Source organism: Meles meles, chromosome 7, assembly GCF_922984935.1.
Source record: "Meles meles chromosome 7, mMelMel3.1 paternal haplotype, whole genome shotgun sequence".
NCBI lineage: Eukaryota > Metazoa > Chordata > Mammalia > Carnivora > Mustelidae > Meles > Meles meles.
Genome location: NC_060072.1, coordinates 68,656,283 through 68,681,715, shown reverse-complemented (window position 1 = coordinate 68,681,715; position 25,433 = coordinate 68,656,283). Strand labels below are relative to the sequence as shown.

General features: G+C 39.6%; 1 protein-coding gene across 2 annotated transcripts in view; it reads right to left on the bottom strand.

Moving 5' to 3' along the window:
- The window catches only part of ITPR2 (inositol 1,4,5-trisphosphate receptor type 2), a 501,875-nt gene that overhangs the window by 198,440 nt on the left and 278,002 nt on the right, over positions 1-25,433 (bottom strand). For both annotated transcript variants that reach the window (XM_046011092.1, XM_046011093.1), the window contains exon 37: positions 24,784-24,892. In XM_046011092.1, the coding sequence (XP_045867048.1) occupies positions 24,784-24,892 (109 nt within the window). The remainder of the gene's footprint in view (positions 1-24,783; positions 24,893-25,433) is intronic.

The window sequence follows — 25,433 nt, the reverse complement described above, 5'->3', positions numbered from 1 at the left end:
CTTATTTCACTTAGTATAAGACTTTCTAGCTACATCCATGTCATTGCAAATGGCAAGATTTCATTCTTTTTTTTTTACTGAGTAATATTCCATTGTATGTCTAAAAACCAAATTAAAAATAAACATTGTAATATATATATATATACACACCTAGACATTTAACCCTTGCCTTCTTTCTATTTTATTGCTAATGTTGTGCCCTAATAATGTAAAAAAAAAAATCTAAATCTGAGAATGAAATATACTAAGAAAATAAATTCCTAGCCATATTTTATTGTAGATTTTTAAAAAACATATCTATGTGTAAGATCCTGAACTCAGGATGATAACTCAGGATGCAGTGATGTCTGCAGTTTTTTGTGTTTTGTTTTTTTTTAAAGATGAAAGAGATCAGTTTAATCTATACCAGGGCTGTCTAATAGAACTTTCTGTGATGGCAGAAATGTTACATATAGAGGAAAAAAAATGAAAACCAAGTACACAAACTATATTTTTTCTGGTTGTATCTATAGCTCCACCAAATATTAAACTATTGTTAAAATAAATGACTTAATATTACAGTAGCTAAAATTAAGCAGCCTACCAACTGTACAAAATTATCACCAAAAAAATTCTAAATAAATGTGACTATGTCATTGTAAATAATGAGATTATTTACAGTCATTTACAATTTTAGGGAAAAAAATTTGATTTCCTGTGACCTGAATAAATCCTTATAACTACGGAGTGAGCACTCAAAATACGGGATAAAATAAAACACTAATTTATTTTCTATCATTTAAAGCCATGGACTTGAGGAAGGCTGAGTGGGCTAAAGCACCCTATGAGATGGCGACACCTACTGATGTGTTGGAATACTACAGCCCAGCTTTACAGGCTCTTCGTCCGGCAATCATCTTAGACAAGAGACAGGAAATTTCAATTTCAGTGCAAAACCTGAGTATCCCCATGATGAGGACAGTGTCAACACGGAAGGCAAGGAATGGCGGAGAAGACATTGTCTTATGTTCCCGCTAACCTGTCTACTCAAAAAGCTTCCCAAAGGCCATGTCCTCATTCCATTCACTGCACAATAGCTTCCTATGAATAGTTTTTAGTTCAGGATTCATGACAGACATAAAAAAACCCATCCTTCCAAAATGAAATGGCCTCAGAAATATATTTCCTAAGCTCTTGGCTGGCCTATGACAATCCTCTCCTCCCTGACCTTCTGCTCCCAGTATTTGTCACCAATGCTACCTGCAGGATTACCTTTACTGATCAAAAATCTTTCTCAGTAGCTTCAGGATGAGGGAAAGGCGAATTCTACTCCTACAGCTCTGACTTTAAGACTTTGTAGAAGAGGGCTCCTGGGTGGCCCAGACATTAAGCGTCTGCCTTCAGCTCCGGTCGTGATCCCAGGGTCCAGGGATGGAGCCCCGCATCGGCCTCCCCACTCAGCGGGAAGCCTGCTTCTCCCTCTCCCACTCGCCCTACTTGTGTTCCCTCTCTTGCTCTGTCTTTGTCAAGTAAATAAGATCTTTAAAAAAAAAAAAAAAAGACGTTCTATAAGTTAACTTTACTCTCCAAATTTCTGTCCTAGCACTTATGAAATACAACTTCTGCACCCTATAAACAAGATTACTCTTGATAAGAATAGTGCTTAGGATGATTTGTTCATAAGCCGCAGCCTGGACAGCTGTGAGCTTATGCTTCCATCTTCCACACGATGCACTACTCCTGACGTTTTCTGGCATCTTCTCTCTACAACCTATCAGGTCTGCTGCTTAATATAGTTCTTCTGCTACTCATCTCTTGTTTCCTTCTTTGAACACAATTCCCACTCACCCCTGAGACTATTTTACTTTCAGTCATTCCAGCCCAGCCCCGGGCCCCAGTCTCCAGCACCGGCCACCACTGCTAATGCAGCGGCGAGGCTGGCCCGGCCCCCCGAGCCAGAGGACTCCAGCGTGACTCCTACACTTCTCTGCACACTGTCTCCAGCCCTCTCTCTGCTCACACTCACCCAGCCTGCTCTGCCACTTTCTTTCTCCTCTGCGTATGCAGGCTGCATTCTTTGCTCATTTTGCAAAGGACTCCTGAGTAATCCAAGACACTGGTATGCACTGCAGAGTCAGTCATAAACGCAAAAGACACGATTCTGACCCTCATGGAGTTATGGGTCTAGTGAGGGAAACAAACAATAAACAGGTAAACAGTAACAAAAAGTGAATCTAGGTGTTTGTTTTCTAAAAGGTACTATGAAAGATAATGAACAGGATGTTTTAACAAAGAACAAGTGAAAAAAGTTATTTTATTTATTTTTTAAAGATGTTATTTATTTTAGAGAGAGAGAAGGAGAGTGAGGGGGGTGGGGAGTGGGGAGACAGAGAGAGAGAATTCCAAGCAGACTACACACCAAGAATGGAGCCCCATGCAGGGCTCAATCCCAAGACCCTGAGATCATGACCTGAGCTAGAAGCAAGTGTCAGGCACTCAGCTGACTGAGCCACCCATGTGCTCTTGGAAAAAGTTATTGAGACAGAGTTGTCAAGGAAGGCATCTGAGCTGAGATCTGAAGGATAAAAGCAGTTAGGTGCACAAACAGCCAGAGGAACAGCACTCCAGGCAGAGGAACAGAAATGACACCACCGTGGCTACCCTATAGGAAAATAAGGGAGAGACGTTAAGAAGGCGGCACAAAGTGGGTCAAGCAGGGCCTTACTTATTCCGGCAAAAACGTGAATGTTCTTTTAAAGAGCAACAGAAAACATCAAAGGCTTTTAATAGAATAGCATAATGTGATCCATGATTTCCAACTCTAATTCTATGGAAATAATGGGTTGGAGGTTACAAATGCTGGAAGTAGAGAGGAGAATTGGGAGATAGTAGATGGCCAGGACAGGAGATGATGATGCCTTGGTTCAGGGGAATGAGCTCACCAGGGGGTCACAGGGCAGACAGGCGGCCAGGTGCAGTGCTTTCCAGAAAACATTTTTAGGCAGAATCAATGGCAGTTGCTAATACAAGTCCACTCACTCATCACCCACGCCCCTGAAAAGGGGAAGTACTTTATCTGATTAGTGAGTTGAAAAGAAGGAATAAGAGGATGCTTGGGAAAGCCCCTCCTGAGTTCTTCCCCACTGCAAGAGCTCTGTGAGTTCTGCACCACTCCCTATGAGACTCTGAGAGGCCTGACCCTTTGGGGGAGCATGGTGGTGTTACTAGGTTGGAGCAAAATATCAGTGAAGACATCCATGGATCTCAAGGATGTTTTCCAGTTGGACACTGAAGATATTAAGCTGCATTCTGGTCTTGATCTGAATGATTCCTGTCTCTCAACTGTTCTAAATCCTGGGAGAGGGATATTACATAAAGGACTTCCCTGAGCCCTAAGACTAACCATAGTTTGAATCAGAGCCATAGAGGCTGTCAAACTTTCTTTGGGGGCTACAGAGCTCAATATATGATCCAACACACTTAGATATTCTAGGGACACTACATCTATCCCAGATAATGGTGTCTGTCATGTCTTCCTCTTTCAAATTCGTCCTTAGTCACAACAACATTCATCCTTATGAAAACCTAAAGAGGGAAAATATTCTGGAATAACACTTCCTCACCAGTCACAGAAATTCTGCTCAAAATTACTGTACATTGTAGAAGAATGAAACTTTATATTACATATCTTTCTTAATTTCAGGTTCATCACTCATGAAATTCAATCTTCCTCCACATTAAAGCTGTATTTTCCCTTTTGATACTGCTGCCATTTGCCTGCTCAAAATACCACACAAAGGGGACATGTTTACTTGGCTAGAATGCATTGCCTTGGCTTTCTGTATTCATCTGAGGAGTACGAGTAAGTCTGTGCCTAACCAGTTCAGTTCCATAATATCCCTATTTGCTGCTCTGAGCCCTAGCGACACAAGGTGGGCGAGGCTCTTCCCACGGTCTTCTCCTTCACAGTAAATGGCACCTCCATTCTTCTAGTCATTCAGTCCATACTCATTGGCGTTGTTTTTGACTCATTTTTCTATTATACCTCATGTTCAATCCCTCAGCAAAATCTGTTCCTTCCAGCCTCGTTAGATACCTAGAATCCTATGACTTCCCACCTCCACTGCTATCACCCTGGTCCATCCCTTCACTTCTCACCCAGATGACTGCAATAGCCTCTTAACAATCCTCCCAGCTTTCTCTCTTCAGTGCACTCTCTGTAAGCACAGTGGTCCTTGTAAGCCATTAATCAGACTTAACTTACTCTTATACTCCAAACCCTCCACTGGCTTCCCATCTAACTCAGGGGAAAAACCAAAGGTCTTATGATGTCCTAAAAAGCCCTACATGATCTGGTCCTTCTGACACTTCTCTGGTCTCATGACCTAGTGCCACGCATCACCACACCAGCTCCTCCCTGGCCATACTGTCATCCTTGCTGCTTTTCAAATACAGGAAGCCAGCTCATAGCTTGGGTCTTTAGCACCCACTACTTCCTGTCCTTTGCATATCCGCCTGGTGTGCCCCTTGACCCTCCTCAAGTCTCCGTCAGGTATTACCACCTTGTCAAAGAGGCATTCCCTTAACAGCCCACATGAAACACAAACTCCCGTCCCCTTTCACTCTTCTCACAAATGCTTGTGCCCAAAGAGACACATAAAGTAATTTAGTATTAAAGAGCAAAGATCCTAGGAACCAACCTGCCTCAGTTCTTATCCCAGCCGGGTCACCTGGGTCTGTCTGTGAAACCTGAGGCAAATGACTTAACTTCCCTAAACTCCAGTTTCGTCACTTACAAAATGGAGGTTGAAATTACACACACGTCATACAGTTATTGTGAGGATTAGACAGCTCAAATTTTTATTTTTATGATAATCTTGTGAAGCAGCTTAATAAATTTTTTGATTATGATCTTGGGGGCAGCTTAAGTCTATCCTCTGATATTTCTGAATAGGAATTTATTTACTCTGTCATGACATTAAGAATCTAAATCTGCAGAACAGAAGAAAAGTTAGAGAAACATGAGAAGGGACCTCAGAAGATCATCTGGTCAGGCTTTGGCTTTTAATTTAACTTGATAGGTGAGACATATGAGAACCGAGGGGCCTAAGATCCCCCATCTAATCAGGATACAGTGAGAGCCCCTACGTCCCAGACCAGTGCTCTTGACATTGTGCAAGGTTATCTTAAAGGCCATATTTGATCTGTGTACAGAGTCAGGTCGATTAAGTTCGTATTTAATAGTTCCATTCAGTCAAGAATCTATAGATGATATATTTTTTTTCCTCATCTATATGGGGTCAGAAAACTAGCTGATTTCCCAATCATTCATTCTGGAATTCCGTAGATCTGAAAGCTCACAGAAAGACCCAGATGCTAGAGAATACTTAAAATTATATAGACTATTCTCTTGTGTTCATGTTTATATCACGGACACTTCATTTTTGTGTTGCCAATGTTAAATAATCTTCCAATAATATTATTTGCTGAGGCTCGTTTTCCCCAGTAATTCTAGAGATTTTTTTTTTCTTTTTTGATTGTTCGGAAGTAAATGCAGGAGAAGGACACTTACTGTTTGGCCCACCAACAGGGGCTACTGAATTGTTCACTCAATAAATGAACAATTGCAGTCAACACGGACATCACCTCCACACACAATGTCTGCTGCCTTGTACTTCCAGTATCAGGAACCATACTTGATGTGGAATTCTCTGAGGTCATTCCAAACCTTAAGGTCCCCCCTACTCCCTACTGGGTTCTTAAATGGTATGAATATTGTTCTGGATAGAAAGGCCACATGCGTGTAGCTTTTTTTTTTTTTTTTAAGATCTTATTTATTTATTTGACAGAGAAATAGAGAGACAGCACAAGTAGGCAGAGGGTCAGGTGGAGGGAGAGGGGAAGCCCAACATGGGGCTCGATCCCAAGACCTGGGGGTCATGACCTGAGCTGAAGGCAGATGCTTAACTGATTGAGCCACCTAGGCGCCTCCACATGCATGTAGCTTTGTCAAACACTGTAGTTTATCTACATGAGATTGTATCAATATGTTCAGAAGGAAGAAAAGGAATACTTCTTTCCAGAAGTATTTTATTTTCTCATTTTGGGTTGTCTAAATGCATGCTACCTGATTTATAAATATTAAATCATAAAAAAATATATTCAACAAAGAAGACCTGACGATAGATAAAAGCCCAAAATAAAACTTTTTGGAGTAAATCCTTTTATGATTCAATTTAAACCCACTTTTAGGGGTGAACTATCAACATTTTTAGGTTTGGATATAGGCACTGAATGCGTTGTATATTTGGTAAAATAAATCAATTACAGCAAATTGTTTTTATCTTAAATACTCTTAAGAGTAGGATGAAAGATAGATGTCTGGGAACCAAGCGAGTTCATTTCTGCGTGTGGTTCCCTTGGATTACCATAAATATTCATTGGACTTTTCTAATGCACCTTATTATATTCTGCCCACTGAAATATCTGAGGCAAATGTGAAGTACAAACAAGCATAACACTCTGCAGCATTGTGTGTGTAAGACATTTCAATAAATGCACAGAAAATAACAGTGAACTATAAAATCAGACACATGATTTTCACATTAAATTCTGTAACCTGCTTCTAACCATTTAGCACATATTGGTCATGTATATCAAACTGAAGTAAAAACCAAATTTAGAAAAATATCGGTTTTAAAGGCTGCTTCTGGATTTTTCCACTCTTCTTAGCTTCGTGATACATCAGTACCAATGCTGCGGTGATTGTTATTCTCAGATGGCTTAAATTGACCCTCCACTTCCAGAATAATGAGCCTTAGTCTCATTTTAACACGAGGTATTTTCTCACTTACACCTTTGATTTCCTGCTACCAAGTTCTATGCCTCATGCTTACTGCATTTACCTATTTGTATAAACGTATCTCTGAATGATCCATGAAAAATTCCCTTTTTCTGCACAGTTAGTGAAGTAAGCTAATGACTTAGAGTCTCATTGGAAAGATGATACTAGCATCAAAACAAAAATGATCAATAATCTTAACTTAGCTATGCAAATAGTCACTTGTTTGAGGGCAGAAGGAATTAGTCTGGAATGTATCCTGAACTCTTACCGTTTTTTGGATGCTGCATATCCTAGTTTTGTCAGTATGACAGAACTGGTTTAAAATATACAAGTAGGAAAACTTTGCACCTAAGAAAATAAAACAATGCTGCCCTAAAATATCAGAAAAATATTCTATAAACCAGGATATTTATAAAAGTAGCTAATCCTGTAATTTATGCCTTTTTCTTTCTTAAAACAGTGAGAACTCATTTCATTTTATCTCCCACATACAGGTACAAGGAATAAGGCACTGGGGCCAGGCTAAAAGTAGAGTCCCTGTTTGTGTCATTTTTTTTTTTAATCACTTGATCTTTATGTGGGTATTAGAAATAACCATCTAAAAACTGGTCACTACCACAAAAAAAAAATAAAATAAAATAAAAAATAAAAACTGGTCTCTTAGCAAAATAAATAGTAAAATTGTGCATGTAGAGTTTACAAATACTTGTAAACAGGACAAAACACTCCTCCAGAAAAGGGACATTTTTCAAGGAAGAATTTTTAAGTGTGTATTTTGCTATGAGAGAAACAGAATGATCAATTGCCAGAACAACAGCCTGGAATAATTTTTTAATTCAACTTGTAAGAATACAGAAACTCTAAAGATCATATCTGAAACTTGCAATTTTTCATGATTGTGCTGAAACACTTGTCAAAAGTGCTCAAGAAATAAAGTCGACTACTTTTGAGAGACAGTCCAAAGCTAAAAGATATCACCAATATTAAAATTGAAATTCTATCAAATTTTCAAATTTTCCCATTTTGCATTTTCAGGACTAGTTAGATCCATATATAATGTTTCAATTTTACACTCAAATCTCTACCAACATACTTCTCAGTGCCACGGGAGTCTTTATGCCAATCAACTATTTCCTTTCATCATTAGCCTAAGTTAAAAATAAGAGAAAAGCAAAATCCCTTTTCTATGCCTCCTTGTTGGTTTAGACTGACTTAAATAATAATGCTTAGAAATAACTCCCTAAAGGTCTGTTTCTGGATCCCAGCAATCAGCTAAGGGCGTTTGATTGCCCTCAACAAAATGAGCACAGGAGAAACACACACAAAACTTTTGTACATGTCCTATGTATGAGTAGATTAATGACTGAGGTGGTATTATGGGCTGAACTGCATCACCCAAAAATTCGTATGTTGAAGTCCTAAACCCCGTTATCACAGAGTAGAACCATATTTGGAGATAGACTTTAAAGAGATAATTAAATTGAATGCCAGGTCATTTGGGTGGGCTCTAATCCAATGTGACTGGTATCCTCATAAGAAGAGGAAATTTGGACACAGACAGATGTACATAGGGAAGACCACATAAAGATGCAGGGAGAAGATGGCCATCTATAAGCAAGGAGAGGCCTGGAACACGTCCTTCCCTTATAAGGAACCAATCCTGCTGACATCTTGATCTTGGACATCTAGCTTCCAGAGCTCCAGAACAATGAATTTCTATTGTTTACCAGTCTGTGGTGCATCTTTGCAGCAGCTTCAGAAAATGAATTCAGGTGGTATCATTTCATTCCTTTGTATCTTACCACAGAGTATGATACAACACTCAGTAGGTACTGGTTATTGACTGAAACCATGCAAATAAGGCCACGCTTGTCTCCAAATAATCCTCTCTGGATCTGGGCTAATCCCTGACATGGCAGAACACTGCTCAACACATCCATCCTCCTAACTGGAGGGAGTCACTAGCTGTCCCAGCAGTCACCACCACCCCCCGCCCCAGCCCCTGGGGATGGGCCCTTTGTCTACTCTTTGACTTCTGGCCCAACCCTGGAACAGCTCCCAATTTTTGTGAGATTCACTTTTCTCTCTAAAATAGAGGCACAGCAAAAATATTCAATATGCTTTTTCCAGAAAGTATCCCTGGCAAGGATGGGCAAGATGGTATGCAAACATGTGAATCTCATTTTTCTCTCAGAAAATGGCAGATGTAGAAGAGACACTTGCCAACAGACCTCAGAGGAAGCTGTGCTTGATCCCAACTGTGAGATACATTCCCAATCCTGGACCCAGCCTCTAGAGAGAGCGAAATATGAAAATCTCTTTGACTCTAAATAGAGCCAAAGACATAACAATTTCATCACACGTTGATAAGTTACTATATTTTCCAATTTATTAGCTCTCCTTTAGTGATAGGGTATCCTGACTTAAAAAAAAAAAAAAAAGGAAAAAAAAAAAAAACCCTAAACCTCATATGAAAACCTAAGAGCATTCCTCTTGAGATTTTATAACATATTTTTAAAAGCAGAGATCAAATTCAATATGGAACAGGTAGTTTACTGAGGATAAAAGATCCTCTGGCGTTGTGTTCAAACACACTTCCCTCTCAGTTAATCACCAGCTGTGTTTGGCATCAGTGGCTTCACGCACACGACTCTGCTAGCAGACCTCACGGGCAAATATCTACGAGGAAGTCTTTTTATTAGGTTGTTTTATTAACTGAGAAATAATTGAAATAATTCAAAATGTGCTGAATCACTGAGCCTTAGAGGTAACAGCAAAATCAATCAGGAACAGCCAGGCATAATAAGAACGAGCCCCAAAGGCAGCACGTAACAATGACAGTGCTTCATTTGTGTTACTTAGAACACAGAAGAGGCCAGTAGAACTTTATCAATAGTCGTTAAATACCATCTTTTGATGGAAAGTGTGCTCATCCTTCTTCCATCACAGACTTCGAGATTATCTTCTCATGCAAAGGTATGATAAGAAATTAACATGCACTGACTGTCATTAGTAAACTTCTTAAATAGGCAATTCATTGTCCAGCTCAAAATCCTGACCCAGACTGAGGCACTGGGGTGGCTCAGTTGGTTAAGCATCCAACTCTTTATTTTGGCTCAGGTCACGATCTCAGGGTCCTGGGACAGAGCCCAGTGTTGGACCTGCTGCTCAGCGGGGAGTCTGTCTCCCTCTCCTTTTGCCCCTCCCTCTGCTTGTGCTCTCAATCTTTCCCCCCCCCCCCCTCATTCCCCCTCTCTCTCCCTCCTAAATCAATCAGTCAGTCAATCAATCAATCTTTAAAAAAAAATCCCGACCCAGCTCTAAAGTTCCTAAGTTTAGGCTGAGAAGGAATAGTGAACTACTTTAGGACTTAATCAATCAAGTACTTGAGGAAGCTAAGTTTAAATGTCTTCCTGAGGTGCTTCTAAGAACTCAAGTCAAAGACTGTTTGCAAAATTAATGCAGAAGCAGTATTCCAACAGCAATAAATCCAGTTAAGTAAAGGAAAAGCAAGGAGAATTCAAATGTAAAGACAAAAAAAAAGGAGAGAAAACACAAGTTTTTGAATTAGAAATCTTAGCCTCCAATTTTAACATAGGCACATTTCATAAGAAAAAAAACTTGTTTATTATATTGTGACACAATTATTTAAAGATGGTGCACATGAAGAAGAAAAGAATCCAAAAAGAACAACTTAGATGTCAGTCAAGATTTCAAGGATTAATATTTATGAAAACAATTGGCAAACAACAGTCCGCGATCCAAGAACAAAAAATGTTGTAGCAGATGTCTTGTCAAAAGGCTGCAGACGATGAGCAGTAGCATACTCTCGTCCATATGTTTTCTCAGCCTTGAGAAAAGATATCTTCAGTCATTTCAGTTTTGGAGAACACAGAGTGCCTGTGTATATAGTGAAGTAGAAGCTTTTTTTGTAAGGTGACTTGGAGCCAAGATTTCTGGTTCCAGTTGGAAAGAGGTGGCATACGCAGTTGAGGGAGCACATGAACAGAAACGAGCCAAATAACTCAGATCATCTAAATAACTCAGTCAGTCGGGAAGAACCTGCAGAAGAAATCGGTGTGGTCATTGGTGGTGTCTTGGCCTGCCTGGTATCCTTCCTTCTGCCTTTTGGCAACAATATTCAGATTCGCTTATGAGAAACCTTCCCTCCCCCCAATCCATGCTCTTTTGTTGGGACTTTGTGTCAATGTCTTGTCTTAAACAGCTGCTCAGTCACTAGGCTTGTGACCATGGAATCTGGTGTTCATAAGCAGAGGAAGGGAGCAAACTGAGCAACTTAGAACTCCCAGGGGTCAGTGGATCTGTTAAAGTAAAAGGACAGTCATAATAGATGTAGCCGAACAAGCAAGCTGCAAGGGAAAAAGTTAAGGTCAGCCAGTGGGATGCCTGAATTGGCTATTGTGGGAAACAAGCAGTTCCTGGTGATGAGTGCTTGCAAGGTGTTAAAGAAGAAGTGGGTGGTGGACCTGGAGACCAGAAGGTCAATGCAGATACAGAGGGCAAGGGCCTGAGCAGCCAGTGTGTTGGAGACACAGCCCATGCGGACTAGAGTCACCTCTGATGATAATAGATCTGGGGGCCAAGACACAGAATGTGAGCCACAGACTTAGATGGCTAAGAGGGAATGACCAGGATGTTGCCAGACACCAGGGTGATACAGTCAAAGAGCCTTAACCCAGGGCACCAGGGTGGCTCAGTCGGTTAAGCGTTTGCCTTCAGATCAGGTCGTGATCGCAGGGTCCTGGGACTGAGTCCCCCATTGGGCTTCCCTACTCAGCGGGGAGCCTGCTTCTGCCTCTTCCCCCTGCTCGTAATCTCTTTCTTTTCTTTTCCTTTCTTTCTTTTTAAAGATTTTATTTAACACACAGAGGAAGAGATCACAAGTAGGCAGAAAGGTAGGCGGGGGGGGGGGGGCAGGCTCCCCGCTAAGCAGAGAGCCTGATGCAGGGCTCAATCCCAGGACCCTGAGATCATGACCTGTGCCGAAGGCAGAGGCTTAACCCACTGAGCCATCCAGGCGCCCCTCTCTCTTTCAAATAAGTAAATAAATCTTAAAAAGAAGGGGGGCTGTGCTTAACCTCAAAGGAGCTTCAGAATTTAAAAGAGGACTGAGAATCAGGCTATAAGTAACAATGAGACACAACAGGGATACAAAGCCTCTCCATATGAGGGAGAAAAAAAAACTCCACTTGACATAGCTGCTGAGAAAGCCAGGAGGTCTGAAGGGAGAGTGAGTCTTCATTTAAAGCAAGAAGGTGGAGGGAACTCTTGGAGAAGGAGTTAAGGAAGGACACAGGAGCATTTGCTGAGTGGGACAGTGGGACTGGAACTGGAAGAACCTGGTAGACTGAGGAGAAGAGAAATGGCAGGGTCAGGGCAAGAAGACATGGAGCACCATGGCTACACGGGGCCAGGGCTGGAGGGATCTTGTCCTTACACTTCATGCACTGAATGGAAGAAACATGGTAGACTTGATCTCAACAGCTCCTCTCAAAGGAGTGAGAGAGGGGCCTAGTGGCCAGAGGTCTTGTCCAACTCTACCAAGGGGATGAGGGACTCTTAGTCTGAATTCAGGGCAGCCTTTTTGGTGAATGAACAGATGAATCAACAACCACACATACCATGGTGGTATGTGGGTAGGTGGTGAGAAGCCTAAGCAAGCATCCTTCTCCAAGCTGTGCCCATGTTTGAGATTATTGCTGGTTACCCCTTACCTTCTGGCTTCTCTGATTACCACACTCTGGTATAGTTGAGAGAAAGTGAAATTAACATGATACTTGGGAAAGAATTCCAGTACACGTCTGTGAGTGACTATCTTCAACATTATGCCATCTATCTAATATTAATTATAAGCATTTTATCTAATTATAATTGTCCACATGCCCTCATTTAGATTTTGTGTCACTGCTATGTTGTGTTTTTTAACACACTGTATTGGTTTTCTTTCTTCCATAACAGTAGAAGTCATAAAGTCTATTATTTGAGTTTTAATTAAAAATTCAGCCAAAGGTTAGTAGCAACTAAGTAAAGATAAACCTCACAGTCGCAGTGAGCAATCTGCAAATCCTCAAAATGTGTTGTTTCATTGTAACTAAGATTTATCAAAACCGCTTGAGATTTTCAAGCACCAGATAGAATGTGCAAAAACCAAGCCTACTCTGAAAAACTCAGTGAACAGTAGACGTTCAAAATCATTACACACAAAAGGAAATCTCTTAAGGTTTTTGTGTTACTTTAAACAGGAAAATGATTTTCCTTTGAAAGCCATGCGTGACAGTCCTATAGCTTTGTAAATGGATCCCAGAAGAGAATAAAGACATTCTCATGTAGTGATGGTAACTATGGGCACTGGAGACAGACACCCTGAGTTTTCATCCTTTTCCCCTTTTCCGGTATGACCGTGGTCAAGTTTCTTAACCCTTCTGTGCTACAGTTTTCTCAACACGTTATGAGGGTTAAATTAAGTAACATTTTAAAGCATTTATGCAAGCATCTGGCTTTCATAACATAGTAAACACCCTAAAAGTGTTAGCTGTTACTATTTCTTAGTGCCCGTACCTAAAAGTGGATAAGAAACATTTCCATTGGGAAGGGGGTGCTGGGTGGCTCAGTGAGTTAATCATCCCACTTTTGGTTTTGGCTCATTTAGGTCATGATCTCAGGGTGGTGAGATGGAGCCCCACATTGGGCTCTGCACTCAGTCTCACTGTCCCTCCCTCACTCTCCTTCTCTCTCACTCTCTTTCTCTCTCACTCTCTCATTTAAATAAATCTTTTTTTTTTTTTAAGGAATACATTTTTGGGGTGCCTGGGTGGCTCAGGTCATGATCCCAGAGTCCTGGGATTGAGCTTGAATCTGGCTCCCTGCTCAGCTGGAAGCCTGCTTCTCCCTCTCCCACTCTCCCTGCTTGTGTTCCCTCTTTCGCTGTCTCCCTCTCTGTCAAAAAAATAAAAATTAAAAAAAAATACATTTTCTTTTTTTAATTTTTATTTTAAGATATCTTGAACCTTCAGATTCAAACTCCTATAAAAGAAGTAAAAGACTCAAGGAGGTGGTTTAAAAAGGTAAAAGCAGGGGTGTCTGGGTAGCTCAGTTGGTTATGAGGCTGCCTTCGGCTCAGGTCATGATCCCACCGTCCTGGGATCGAGTCCCGCATCAGGCTTCTTGCTCCGCAGGGAGCCTGATTCTCCCTCTGCCTCTGCCTGCTTCTCTGCCTGCCTGTACTCTCTCTACCCCTCTGCATTAAATAAATAAAATCTTTTTAAAAAATGGGTAAAAACACATTTTTTTAAAAAATATTTTATTTATTTGACAGAGAGAAATCACAACTAGGCAGAGAGGCAGGCAGAGAGAGAGGAGGAAGCAGGCTCCCCGCGGAGCAGAGAGCCCGATGCGGGGCTCTATCCCAGGACCCTGGGATCATGACATGAGCCGAAGGCAGAGGTTTCAACCCACTGAGCCACCCAGGCGCCCCTAAAAACACATTTAAATTAGCACTTATTTCCCCCAACATTCTTTAATTCTCTCCTGTGTGGAGAAGCATCATATACAGAGCAGACTCAGAAGAATTTGATCCGCATCCCTGCTCTGTATGGTTCTTACTAGATCCTTCTACTCTCAGGCCCTCACTCTTCTTACTTATAAAATGGAGATTAAAAAAAAAATACTTCCTAGGGTACCTCGGTGGCTCAGTTGGTTAAGCAACTGCCTTTTTCTCAGGTCATGATCCTAGAGTCCCAGGATCGAGTCCCACATCAGGCTCCCTGCTCGGCACAGAGTCTGCTTCTCCCTCTGACCCTGCCCCTTCTCATGCTCTCTATCTCTCTCTCTCAAATAAATAAATAAAAACTTAAAATAAACTTTCTACCTCAGAGAGTTACAGTGACAATCCAAGAGCACACACATAGTTGCTCCGCCAATACCTTCCCTAGAGTCTCACAGTCAACAAAGTTAAGTAACAACAAGAGCAATAATAATAATAGAACTTTAGTACCTCACAAGCCAGAGTGTATGTCCCCCCTCAGAGGACCTGTTCAAAGAGCAGTCCAGAAATGAATGTACTGAAAGAAAGGTAAAATCTATCAGGCCCAATTTGCTTCATGAATTTTCCATGTACCTTTTCCTCCTTACAACAGGAACAACACAGACCAGCTCCAAACACCAACTTTCCCTGTGGCAGGAGATCCTGATGCCACTGGAGATCACAGCTGGATGCTACAGCTAGTTACTCTAGCTGAGCTGACTCCCTGTCCCAGTTTGAGTGACTAGGCCTCAGCCTTTCTCCAGAGCCCCAGCTGTTCCTGCATTCCCCTGGTTTTACAGCAGCCTCTTCCTCCTTCTGTAGCTCTAGTTACTCACTAGTTCTTCCAAGCCCCTTTCAGACCTTCCTAAAAGAGAAGCCCTGTGGCTGGAACCTTCTCCCCATTTGCTTGTTCAGATCTGGTCATGCTCCCTTTTCTCCAGCCTCCCTGGGGTGGGCTCCCACCATTACTGTGCAGGATGTGGGGACCATCCGCTCCTTCCCCTTTTGCTTTCCAAGTCAGACAGCATCAAAGGCTACACAGTCCATCCAACATCATGCTTTCTGCAAGATAATCTCCTCATTGGGCCTCAATGTCATTGCTCTGTCCACTGCTGGCCCCACTCTGCATGTCAAGTCTCAAGAAATCTGCCATTTCCTGGGCTGCAAAGAGATGTAAAGTGGAACTTAAAGTGGTAATTCTAGAAGCTACTTCTTGGATATGACTACTGAAGGCCAATGTATTGTACTAGCAGATAGTCGGTAACATTTATTTCTACCATGTGTGAATAGGTCAGTCCACAAACACTTACTGAGCAATGACTATGTGCAGGAAACCATGCTAGACAATGGGAATACCCCAGTGGATAGAATAATTGGTCTCTGCCCTCATGAGGTACAACACTTATTGGAGAATGGAGTGGGACTGAAGAGAAATGCAGAACTATACCTTCATGGACTCTCAGCACTGAAAGGCCTTCTGGACACTTCTGCATCTTATGCATCAGACCTATTGAGTTTCTAATTTATTTAAAATAACAACATACAGCAAAGAAACTCTTCATAGGCATGATATTAAAATGTCTATGCTAACAATGTCCACAATAGCCAAACTATGGAAAGAACCTAGATGTCCATCAATAGATGAGTGGATAAAGAAGATGTGGTGTATTATATACACTGGAATACTATGCAACCATCAAAAAACCCAAAGTCTTACCATTTACAACAACATGGATGGAACTAGAGGGTATTATGCTAAGCAAAATAAATCAATCAGAGAAAGACAGTTATCATATGATCTCTCTGATATGAGCAATTTGAGAGGCAGGTGGGGCATTGTGGGGGATAGGGATGGAAAAAAATGAAAGAAGATGGGATTGGGAGGGAGACAAATCATAAGAGACTCTTAATCTCAGGAAACAAACTGAGGGCTGCTAGAGGGCGAGGCGGGGGGGGAGGAACGGGGTGGCTGGGTAACAGACAGTGGGGAGGGTATGTGCCAAAGTGAGTGCTGTGAAATGTGTAAGCCTTATGGTTTCACAGACCTGTACCCCTGGGGCAAATAATACATTATATATTAATAAAAATAATTTTAAAAATTTCTATGTCAATAAGGCAGATATGATTTTTGTAAGTGCTGAAAGGCTTATAAACTAGAAAAACATGAAGTTAAAAGAAAATAATCATGAAATGTTTCCTAACAGGGTTAGTTTAACTTAGATTTAGGAAGAAAGAACTAATATCATAATTTTGTAATACATTCCCATGCATTTTTCTTGTTGTTCTTTTTTCTTCAATCACAATACCATTATTCACCTGCAATCATTAACTATCAAATGTCTTACACTTACTAGCGGCAATGAGTGGTTGACTAATTTCAAGTACCAATAATGTTTTCATCATGATCTTTTTAGTCATTGATCTCTACATAATCACAGAGTATCTCAAAAACCACTGAAGCAATGATGTTACCATGCCAGATTTTTAAATGGAAAAGTAAAGGCAAAATGTAATAAATAATTTTGTAAATTTTTGCAATAATGAGATTACAATGACTATAATCTGATAAATTTATGGCTTAACAAGTGACCAGCCAACTCAGCATTTAAAAGAAGTAAGATTTCTAAAAATTTATGCTTTTTATGCCCACCTTAATGATCACAGTCTTTTTGCCTAGATGAAAATATAAAATAAAGATTCCCAAGTTAAAGAGTATATTAATTCAATTTCTAAAACAGATCTTTTATTATAAGGTGACATCAACATATTTTCATATTTTCAACCATTTAGTTACCTAAATTTAAACAACACATACACACAATATATAAATGATTAAGATAGCACAACATAAAAAAAGATAGCACAACCTGTTTGCAACATCACTTATTGTACCTAGTTTAAAATAGCATTAGAACATTGCAAAAAAAAAAAAAATTCACTCACCTCTAAAGTATATTTAATAAGAAAGTCTACAAAATGCAGCTGATACTAAAAACTGAAATTTATTTTGCCTTAGCAAAACAGTTATTATCAATTTCCTAAGCTTCTGTGCACTCTGTATAGCAATTCTACTTAAATTTGTTTATTTGCCTGCTAGAAAGAGAGATGAGTCTATGCATAGAAGGTGAATGATTCTGCACAGACTCTTACCACACAAGAAGCTTGATACAATTTACAAATTTGCAACAATGTGATTACTGCCAGAATGACAGGTCTGCATATTTGATGTAGGAGGTAAATTCCTTGGTATAATTCCAGCTAATTCTTTTTTGCTGCTCCTCAAAATCAGAAATAAAATATTAGTTACAATGACTTTTTTTTCCCCTGTGCTAAGGAAAAAAATAAATTCTTGTTAACTCAGCTGACAGTAAAAATTTAAAGTTTAAAAAAATGATGGAGGATGGCCTAAAAATAACGGAAGTCATCATTTCTTAAAAGACCTTTATTCCATATCACTCCAGATACCAACTTTTGAATCAAGAATCCACTATCTGCCATCATTATTCAATGTGTAAATACCACCCACCCCACTTGGGCATTTGTAAAGATCACAGCTCTCAATTAGATGCTGTGCTGTTTGTTGAATGCCACATTTCCTCAAGGGGCTGCTGCCTATGATGGTCATTTTATAAAGTATTGTTTAGAACTTTTCAATCTAATAAGTAGGGTCCCAACAGCTCAGACTATGATCACAGGGTGTGATGTGGGGAGCTTTGATATTGAGCTATCGGTCTGTAACAATAAGCCTGAAAAATCCCACAACTATTGTTTTATACTGTTTCCAATCAACTTAGTCTAAAATCTCAAGCCTTTTTCCTTAGCAGCCCACTGGATAACTGCTTTACGCTTCCCAGTACATATGTATGCAGATTTTATTAAGAATAAAATCAAAGGGGCGCCTGGGTGGCTCAGTGGGTTAAGCTGCTGCCTTCAGCTCAGGTCATGATCTTGGGGTCCTGGGATCAAGTCCCACATCGGGCTCTCTGCTCAGCGGAGAGCCTGCTTCCCTTCCTCTCTCTCTGCCTGCCTCTCTTGTGATTTCTCTCTGTCAAATAAATAAATCTTTAAAAAAAAAATTAAAAAAAAATAAAATCAAAGAACTCCTCATTTGATTTAGCTGAATATCAGAGCAAATAAAAGGGTATGATTACCAGTCATGTATCCTGTTTGGCTCTAATATGCTCATTAAGAGTGTGAGCTCAAGAGCCAAAATGTTTGGGCTGGGATACCAGCCCTCTTCCACCTGTTGGACATGTGACCTTCAGCTCTATACCTGTTTCCTCACTAGTAAAAGGGAGGTAATAATGCCTCCCCTAACATGGGCTTGAAGATGAAAATAAGACAATACATAAAAAGGATCAGGGATAGTATCTGATATAGAGTAAGCTCCTGAAAAATACTACCTGTTACCATTTCACAAAAATCAGTGCATTAAACCACTCCATGCCTATTACAGAGGCAGTTTCTATTTATTTCAAGGATATATAGCATTGTAACCTGAACATTTAAAAAATACCGAATTTGATTGAAATATCTTTGTTGTCCTATAGATCATTTGTATGTCAGTGTAACTTATGAGGAGATATCAACATATTCTCAGGGGAGATTATGACTGGCTTTGTAAATAGGGTCTTTAACTACACATAAGGAATAGGGTCTTAATTTACTTAATAAGTAAATAGGGTCTTTAACTACAGCACAAGAAAAGCACCTTTAAATTACCAGTTCCACAGGCTATCAGTAAATATTTTCAGTACTCGGTATCTTTTCCAGTTCTAAAGTACAGAAGCTACAAATGTTATATATTTAGGATCAGAGCTTATAGACATCTGCATTTATGATTTATATACAGTTCTCCCTTTTTATGAGAGGAATAATTTGTAATACTTGATAAATCTTAATGGACAATATACTAAAGAGTATAAGATAAAGGGGGGAAAAATCCTTAAAACCAAACCAATCCTCTGAACACAGTCCTTCTTGTTCCCTGTCCCCCCTCATCAGACCATCTCTATGCAACTCCCATAGCTTGTGCCTCCATTACCACCTGAGGTAAACCCTTGCTCAGATCTGGACCTGAAATGTTGTTAAAGACACAAAACAATGGTGTGGTGCTACAGTCACACTGCCCTGTCCAACAGCACACATATCCTCTCAGGTATTTCTTTTCCATGGTAGAGAGGTCATAGAAATAAGAGTGGGACACAATGGCTTTCAGGATAGAGAACATTTGAAATCATACTGCCCTAAAGCCATTTTATTTTTTTTTTAATGTTTTATTTATTTGTTTCAGAGAGAGAGAGAGAGCATGAGCAGGGGGGAAGGGCAGGGAAGGGGGAGAAGCAGACTCCCTACCGAGCAGGGAGTCCAATGCAAGACTGGATCCCAGGACCCCAGGATCATGACCTGACCCAAAGGTAGACACTGAACTGACTGAGCCAGCCAGGTGCCCCCACTAAACCCACTGACAAACATTCCTTCTCTCCCCCGCCAATTGTCAACATACATATCCAACAATGAATACTGTTACGCTGAAAAAATAAATAAATTAAAATGACCAAAAAAAAAAATGTAAAAAAAAAAAAAATTTTATTTATTTTTAAAATTTCTTTTCAGTGTTCCCGAATTCATTGTTTATGCACCACACCCAGTGCTCCAAGCAATATGCGCCCTCCTTTACTCACCACCAGGCTCACCCAACCTCTCACCCCCCACCCCTCCAAAACCCTCAGACTGTTTTTCAAAATCCACAGTCTCTCATGATTCATCTCGCCCTCCAATTTCCCCCAACTCCCTTCTCTCCATCTCCTCATGTTTTTCCTTGGCATTAAAAAAAACAAACAAAAAAACAAAACAAAACAAAAACCTCTGATAATTTTTCCCTTTAAGGACTTTCTAGATACCTTTCATGTTTTAGCCTTCAATAAAATTAAGTACTATAACTTACAGTATGACATATAGTACATATACGACGATAGGTGACTCACACACAGACATACATAACAGAAAATTACATTCTCCTCTACTCATATTATTACATTAAGACCCTTCAAAATATTGCCCATCCACATCTTATCTCTCAAACTTTTGGAACAAACTGAGAAACATGAAACAAGTTAGAATATGAAGTAAAATTCATCTAGGAATTGCCATCAGGGTACTATAAATTATAAATGTTTTTTAAAATAATTGACTAAATACCAGCTAAGATGTAAGTACATGATGATTTTATTTAAGGCAAACAAAATCAGAAAACTGGGATCTTAAAGTTGGAAACTGTTTCAAAAGGCATCTGGTTCAACCATGAAGCAAATTTATGCTTCATTGCCCTATCTTTTTTTATTTTATCAGCTACACACACATCCACTAGTTCTGATATTGGAAGCCAAAGGAAGATAAATGTAAACGGCAATATTTTAAGGTTGTAAATTTAAGTAGGTGGAGTCTGAATCGTATCCTGATGCTTCTTAAAAGTTCACATTACACCGCTTCACTTTTACAAAAGACCTACATTTGTACCTGTTTCTGCTCACTGAAAGAAATCTGAGGAAAATTTTCACTTTATTTTTTTTAAGATTTTATTTATTTATTTGACAGACAGAGATCACAAGTAGGCAGAGAAGCAGGCAGAGAGAGAGGAGGAAGCAGGTTCCCTGCTGAGCAGTGAGCCCAACTGGGGCTCGATCCCAGGACCCTGGGATCATGACCTGAGCCGAAGGCAGAGGTTTTAACCCACTGAGCCACCCAGGTGCCCCTGATTTTCACTTAAAAAAAAAAAAAAAAAGGCCAAGAGCTAAAACAGGGCTCAGCATTAGTTTAGCCACAGAACCTTGATGGAGTTAGCGAGCACCCCAAGCTGCGAGAGTGGTGCCCCCAAGCTCCTTTGCCAGAACCACTCTTAGCATCTTAGCATCAAGCCCTCAAGAGCTTTGAACTCTGTCTGTGAGCACCTGTGCTTTGTTTCAATTTATTCTGTGCATTTGCTAGCAAGAGGTGTCCCAAAGTATCAGAAAAGCCTGAGAGGTTACACCTTAGGTCTAGGAATGCATAAAAACTTTCCATATAAATTAATGGTCTTCACTTAATTTGCTTTATGCCATTTTAGCTTATCAAAGGTTTTATAGGAACAATCCACTTTGGGATAGCAGGGGAAACGTGTATTAGGATAGCGAGTGTGGACAAACCCCGGTACCTGGTATCAATTCTCTGTTTTGATTTACTTCTGAGAGATCTGTTAGAAATGCTTCGAACACAAAGAGTAGAAAACCAGCTGACGGTAGAAATCCAAAATTAGACAAGCAGATGTTAGATACCCTCTGTGACTTACTACCATTCTGAGTGTCTCCACATTACAACTATGGAGATTTATTTTGTTACATTCATTCACGTTTAAACTGTCCTACAGAGCAATTTTAACCAGCCACAAATAAACTCTCCATCTACATACCACACGTCATCTCTCACGGTCAGTAAAAGAATCGCTGTGATATACTGAACACTGGCCTACCCCAACTATGTCTATGCCCTAACTACCAGAACCAGTGAATATGTGACTTCCCATGGCCAAAAGGACTTCGCAGGTATGAGGAAGCATCTTTAGATAAGGAGAAGAGATAGGATTATCTCAGTGAGTCCAATATAAGTGTAATCACAAGAGGAGGCGGAAGGGTCAGAGTGAGAGGAGAGGAGATAATGGAGTGTGTGTGTGTGCATGTGTGTGCATAAGTGTGAATGGGGAGGAGTTTGATAGATGCTATGCTGCTGGCTTTGACAATGCAGAACCGAGTCACAAGCCAAGGAATGAAGGAAGCCTCTACAAACTAGAAAAGGCAAAGAAAGAAAGTCTCCTTTAGAGTCTCCAGATAGAACCTACCCCTGCTGATACCCTGATTTTAGGTTTTTGACCTCCAAAACTGTAAGATAATGAATTTGTGTGGTTTTAAACCACGAAATTTTTGGTAAATGGAAAACATAATTGTGAACACACAGACCCCTATAATCCTGCTACTGGTAATCAGGGTTTTGTTCTGAGAGCACACAAAGAGCTGTAGAGTATCTTTGACCAGTTTCTGAATCTGTTACCCAGTGCCATTTCACCCAGACCGATGAATCATTTCACTCCCCACTTCCCCCTCCCACTGACATGAATAACTGAGCTAAGTAAAGTCCTGGTCTGGCATTTGCTGTGGGACCTCAGGCAAATCACATACCATCTCTGGGGCTCAATGACATTCTTTATGAATGCTTGGACAAGATACTCAGAAATGGCCTGAAGCATCACAAAAGAGAGGCACAAAGTATTTTCATAATTCTATTGAGAAAGTAATCACCACTGGCTGGAACAAGTGGTAAGTACTACCCATTAGAGCTCCTCCACAAGATGACACTAGGGGTTGTTGAGATTTGTTTGGATTTTAGCAATACGTGATTCCAAATGTAGCAAGGTTTGGTGCAGGATAAGCCTGAGGCACATTTCAAGCACACAACAACGCAGATTTCTGGTGGTTAATGGATGAGGAAGGGTGGGGGTAAAAAGCACTGGGGACATAATGAAGGGTCTGGAACACCAAAGCAGTGCAGAGCCCCTGAGAGTTTCTGAAAGACCCTTATGATCTCTGCAGACTATATTCCATGAGTCCACTAGCACATGAATGGTACCCCACAGTGTCCTCCGGCAAGCTGTGTCATTCCTCTCCTTATCCCCAGTGCCCAGGCACAATACCAGTATTTAACACTGTTCACAGTATATGTGTTAAATGACTGAGTGAATAACCGCAACTAGCCCTTCTCATCTTAAGTCTTCCCCTAAGGGCTATGTCCTAGAGGTGCCATTCACATCATATCATATGAGAATGGTGCCTCTTGGACTTTTGAAAACAGCAGCTCTGCCTCCTTTCATGCTCTGTCTTGGAGCGGTGGACTACGGGAGTTTTCTAAGCAAGAAGCTATGAAAGTCTGAACTTGTGATAGCAGTGGGAATGGAAAGGAGAAACAGGTGCCAGCATGATTGATTCTAGGGTGGTCTGGGAGATACGCTTTAATACTCTTGACTAGTCCAAGTAAAATCTTACTTTATTTCTTTCTCATTTTCTTTAGGGTGGTTCCATAATAATCTGCTACATAAAATCGGAACTCTTATATATCTCCTGTTAAGTACAAGTTACTATTATTATAAACTTCACTCTTCTGTCAAAATTTATATTGACTCCATTTTTCTACTTTAGGATCTAGTACTTCAATCAAAATCAAACCATCTATAGCCGTATTTTAAGGAACTCAGAGAAAGACAACAAAAAAGTCTGAAATTGACCATTTTTTACAAGCATACCAAATACTCAGGCTTAGAAGCATTTTTCTTGAGTCCTGTGTCATAGAAGCATTTGCCACAATTGCACTGACCACCTTTATTTCTGTAATTTGTTTCCCAAAAATAGCTGAAATGATGAAGAAAACTAATGCAAAGCAAAAGTCATTTAGATTATAAAGCAAGCATCTGATTCAAATGGAGTATTTTGAAATTATGCCCCTTTCTATTAATATCCAAGATCCCTTTGCATTTCTTTTCCACAAGAATAAAGTTAAAAAAAGAAAACTACCATTATGATCTTTTTGGAATTAGATAGCATATGCATAAATTAATAAATAAAATTCTTCTGATTTTAAACATATCAGATGATTAGTACTTACAGAATCAGATCAAAAAGTTGTTAAGGAACACGGTACAAATTTTATTTGATACCTAACATATAAGTGTAGGTAGCTAGCTAAAAAACAATAAAAAACCCCCACCTCACTAGATTTCTATTTTATATTTAAGTGTATCACCTTGGGTATTAGACATGCTGCCAGCTATCTCTTAATGAGCACCTGAGCTGTCATTTTTAATAACTGCATGACAATTATTATCTATAAGTTATATTCCCTGAAAATCATTTGTGCAATACTTAAATTAATATAGGTAAGAATAGAAACTTACTATTCTGCCTACAAAAAATAGTAATATTTTATAATATGTGGCATTATATTATAGAAAACGAAAGATCAACATATACACAAATGCATAGACCATTTTAATATGTAGCACAACTTTATACAGAATTTTAATAATAATGAATCTCGGTTATTCATTGTAAAAAAAAAGTCATTTGGTCTGTATGAGAAAAATACACATATTCAAGATAGAATATAACAAAACAAATAAGCCAAATACTTGGGCCATTCTGATCTCAGTTTTTTCTCCATTCAAAGCAGAGCTGAAAGATGAGTACCATACAAACAAATTATCTAATTCATCTAAGTACACATGCCGTCAGTATGTAATATAAGCAATCATCTCATAGCCCATGTAATCCATCAGTTACGGTATACTAGAAATTCTACTTTATTTTCAAATACTAAAAATTTTTTAAAAATATACCTCTTCCACAAAGCTGTCTTTCTTCTCTAGCATTTCTCGTAAAGTCTGAAGAATTTTAATGCACAGCTTTTCTTCTTTCTCCATTAGTTTCTTTGTATGATTAATCAACCTTAAAGCAGAATATTACATCTTAAGTACAACAGTGCTTTCTCTTCAGGCTATATACTAACATCATGAACTAGAGGGGAAAAAGTCATGCTATTATTTGAGAATATGAAGTAAACACGATACCTATTTTCAAAACTTAAAATCACACTTTAGCTCATAGACTGTGTATTATAAAGCACCCTTTGCTCAACAGGCAGTATATCTCAGTGCTTTTAAATTTATTCAAGTAGCAGACTTTTAGTGGGACATAATACTCTAAAAGACAATGAGACACTGATTATCTCTAATCCCATCATATCAACTAAAACAACTTTACTAGTAGAGAAATACGAATATTTGCAGCATATTACCTTTTATTATATTATGTTATACTATATTCTTTTCTAGAGACTATAATACCTTAACTATATGGGCTCAGTAGCAGTCTAAACACTGCAACCTTATTATAAGGGGTTGCTTTCCAGTTTCTGTTAATAATAATGATGTTGTATTTTTCCTCACTAGGGTGTAGAGAAAAAGGCAGTTTGTGATTAGAAGAAAAA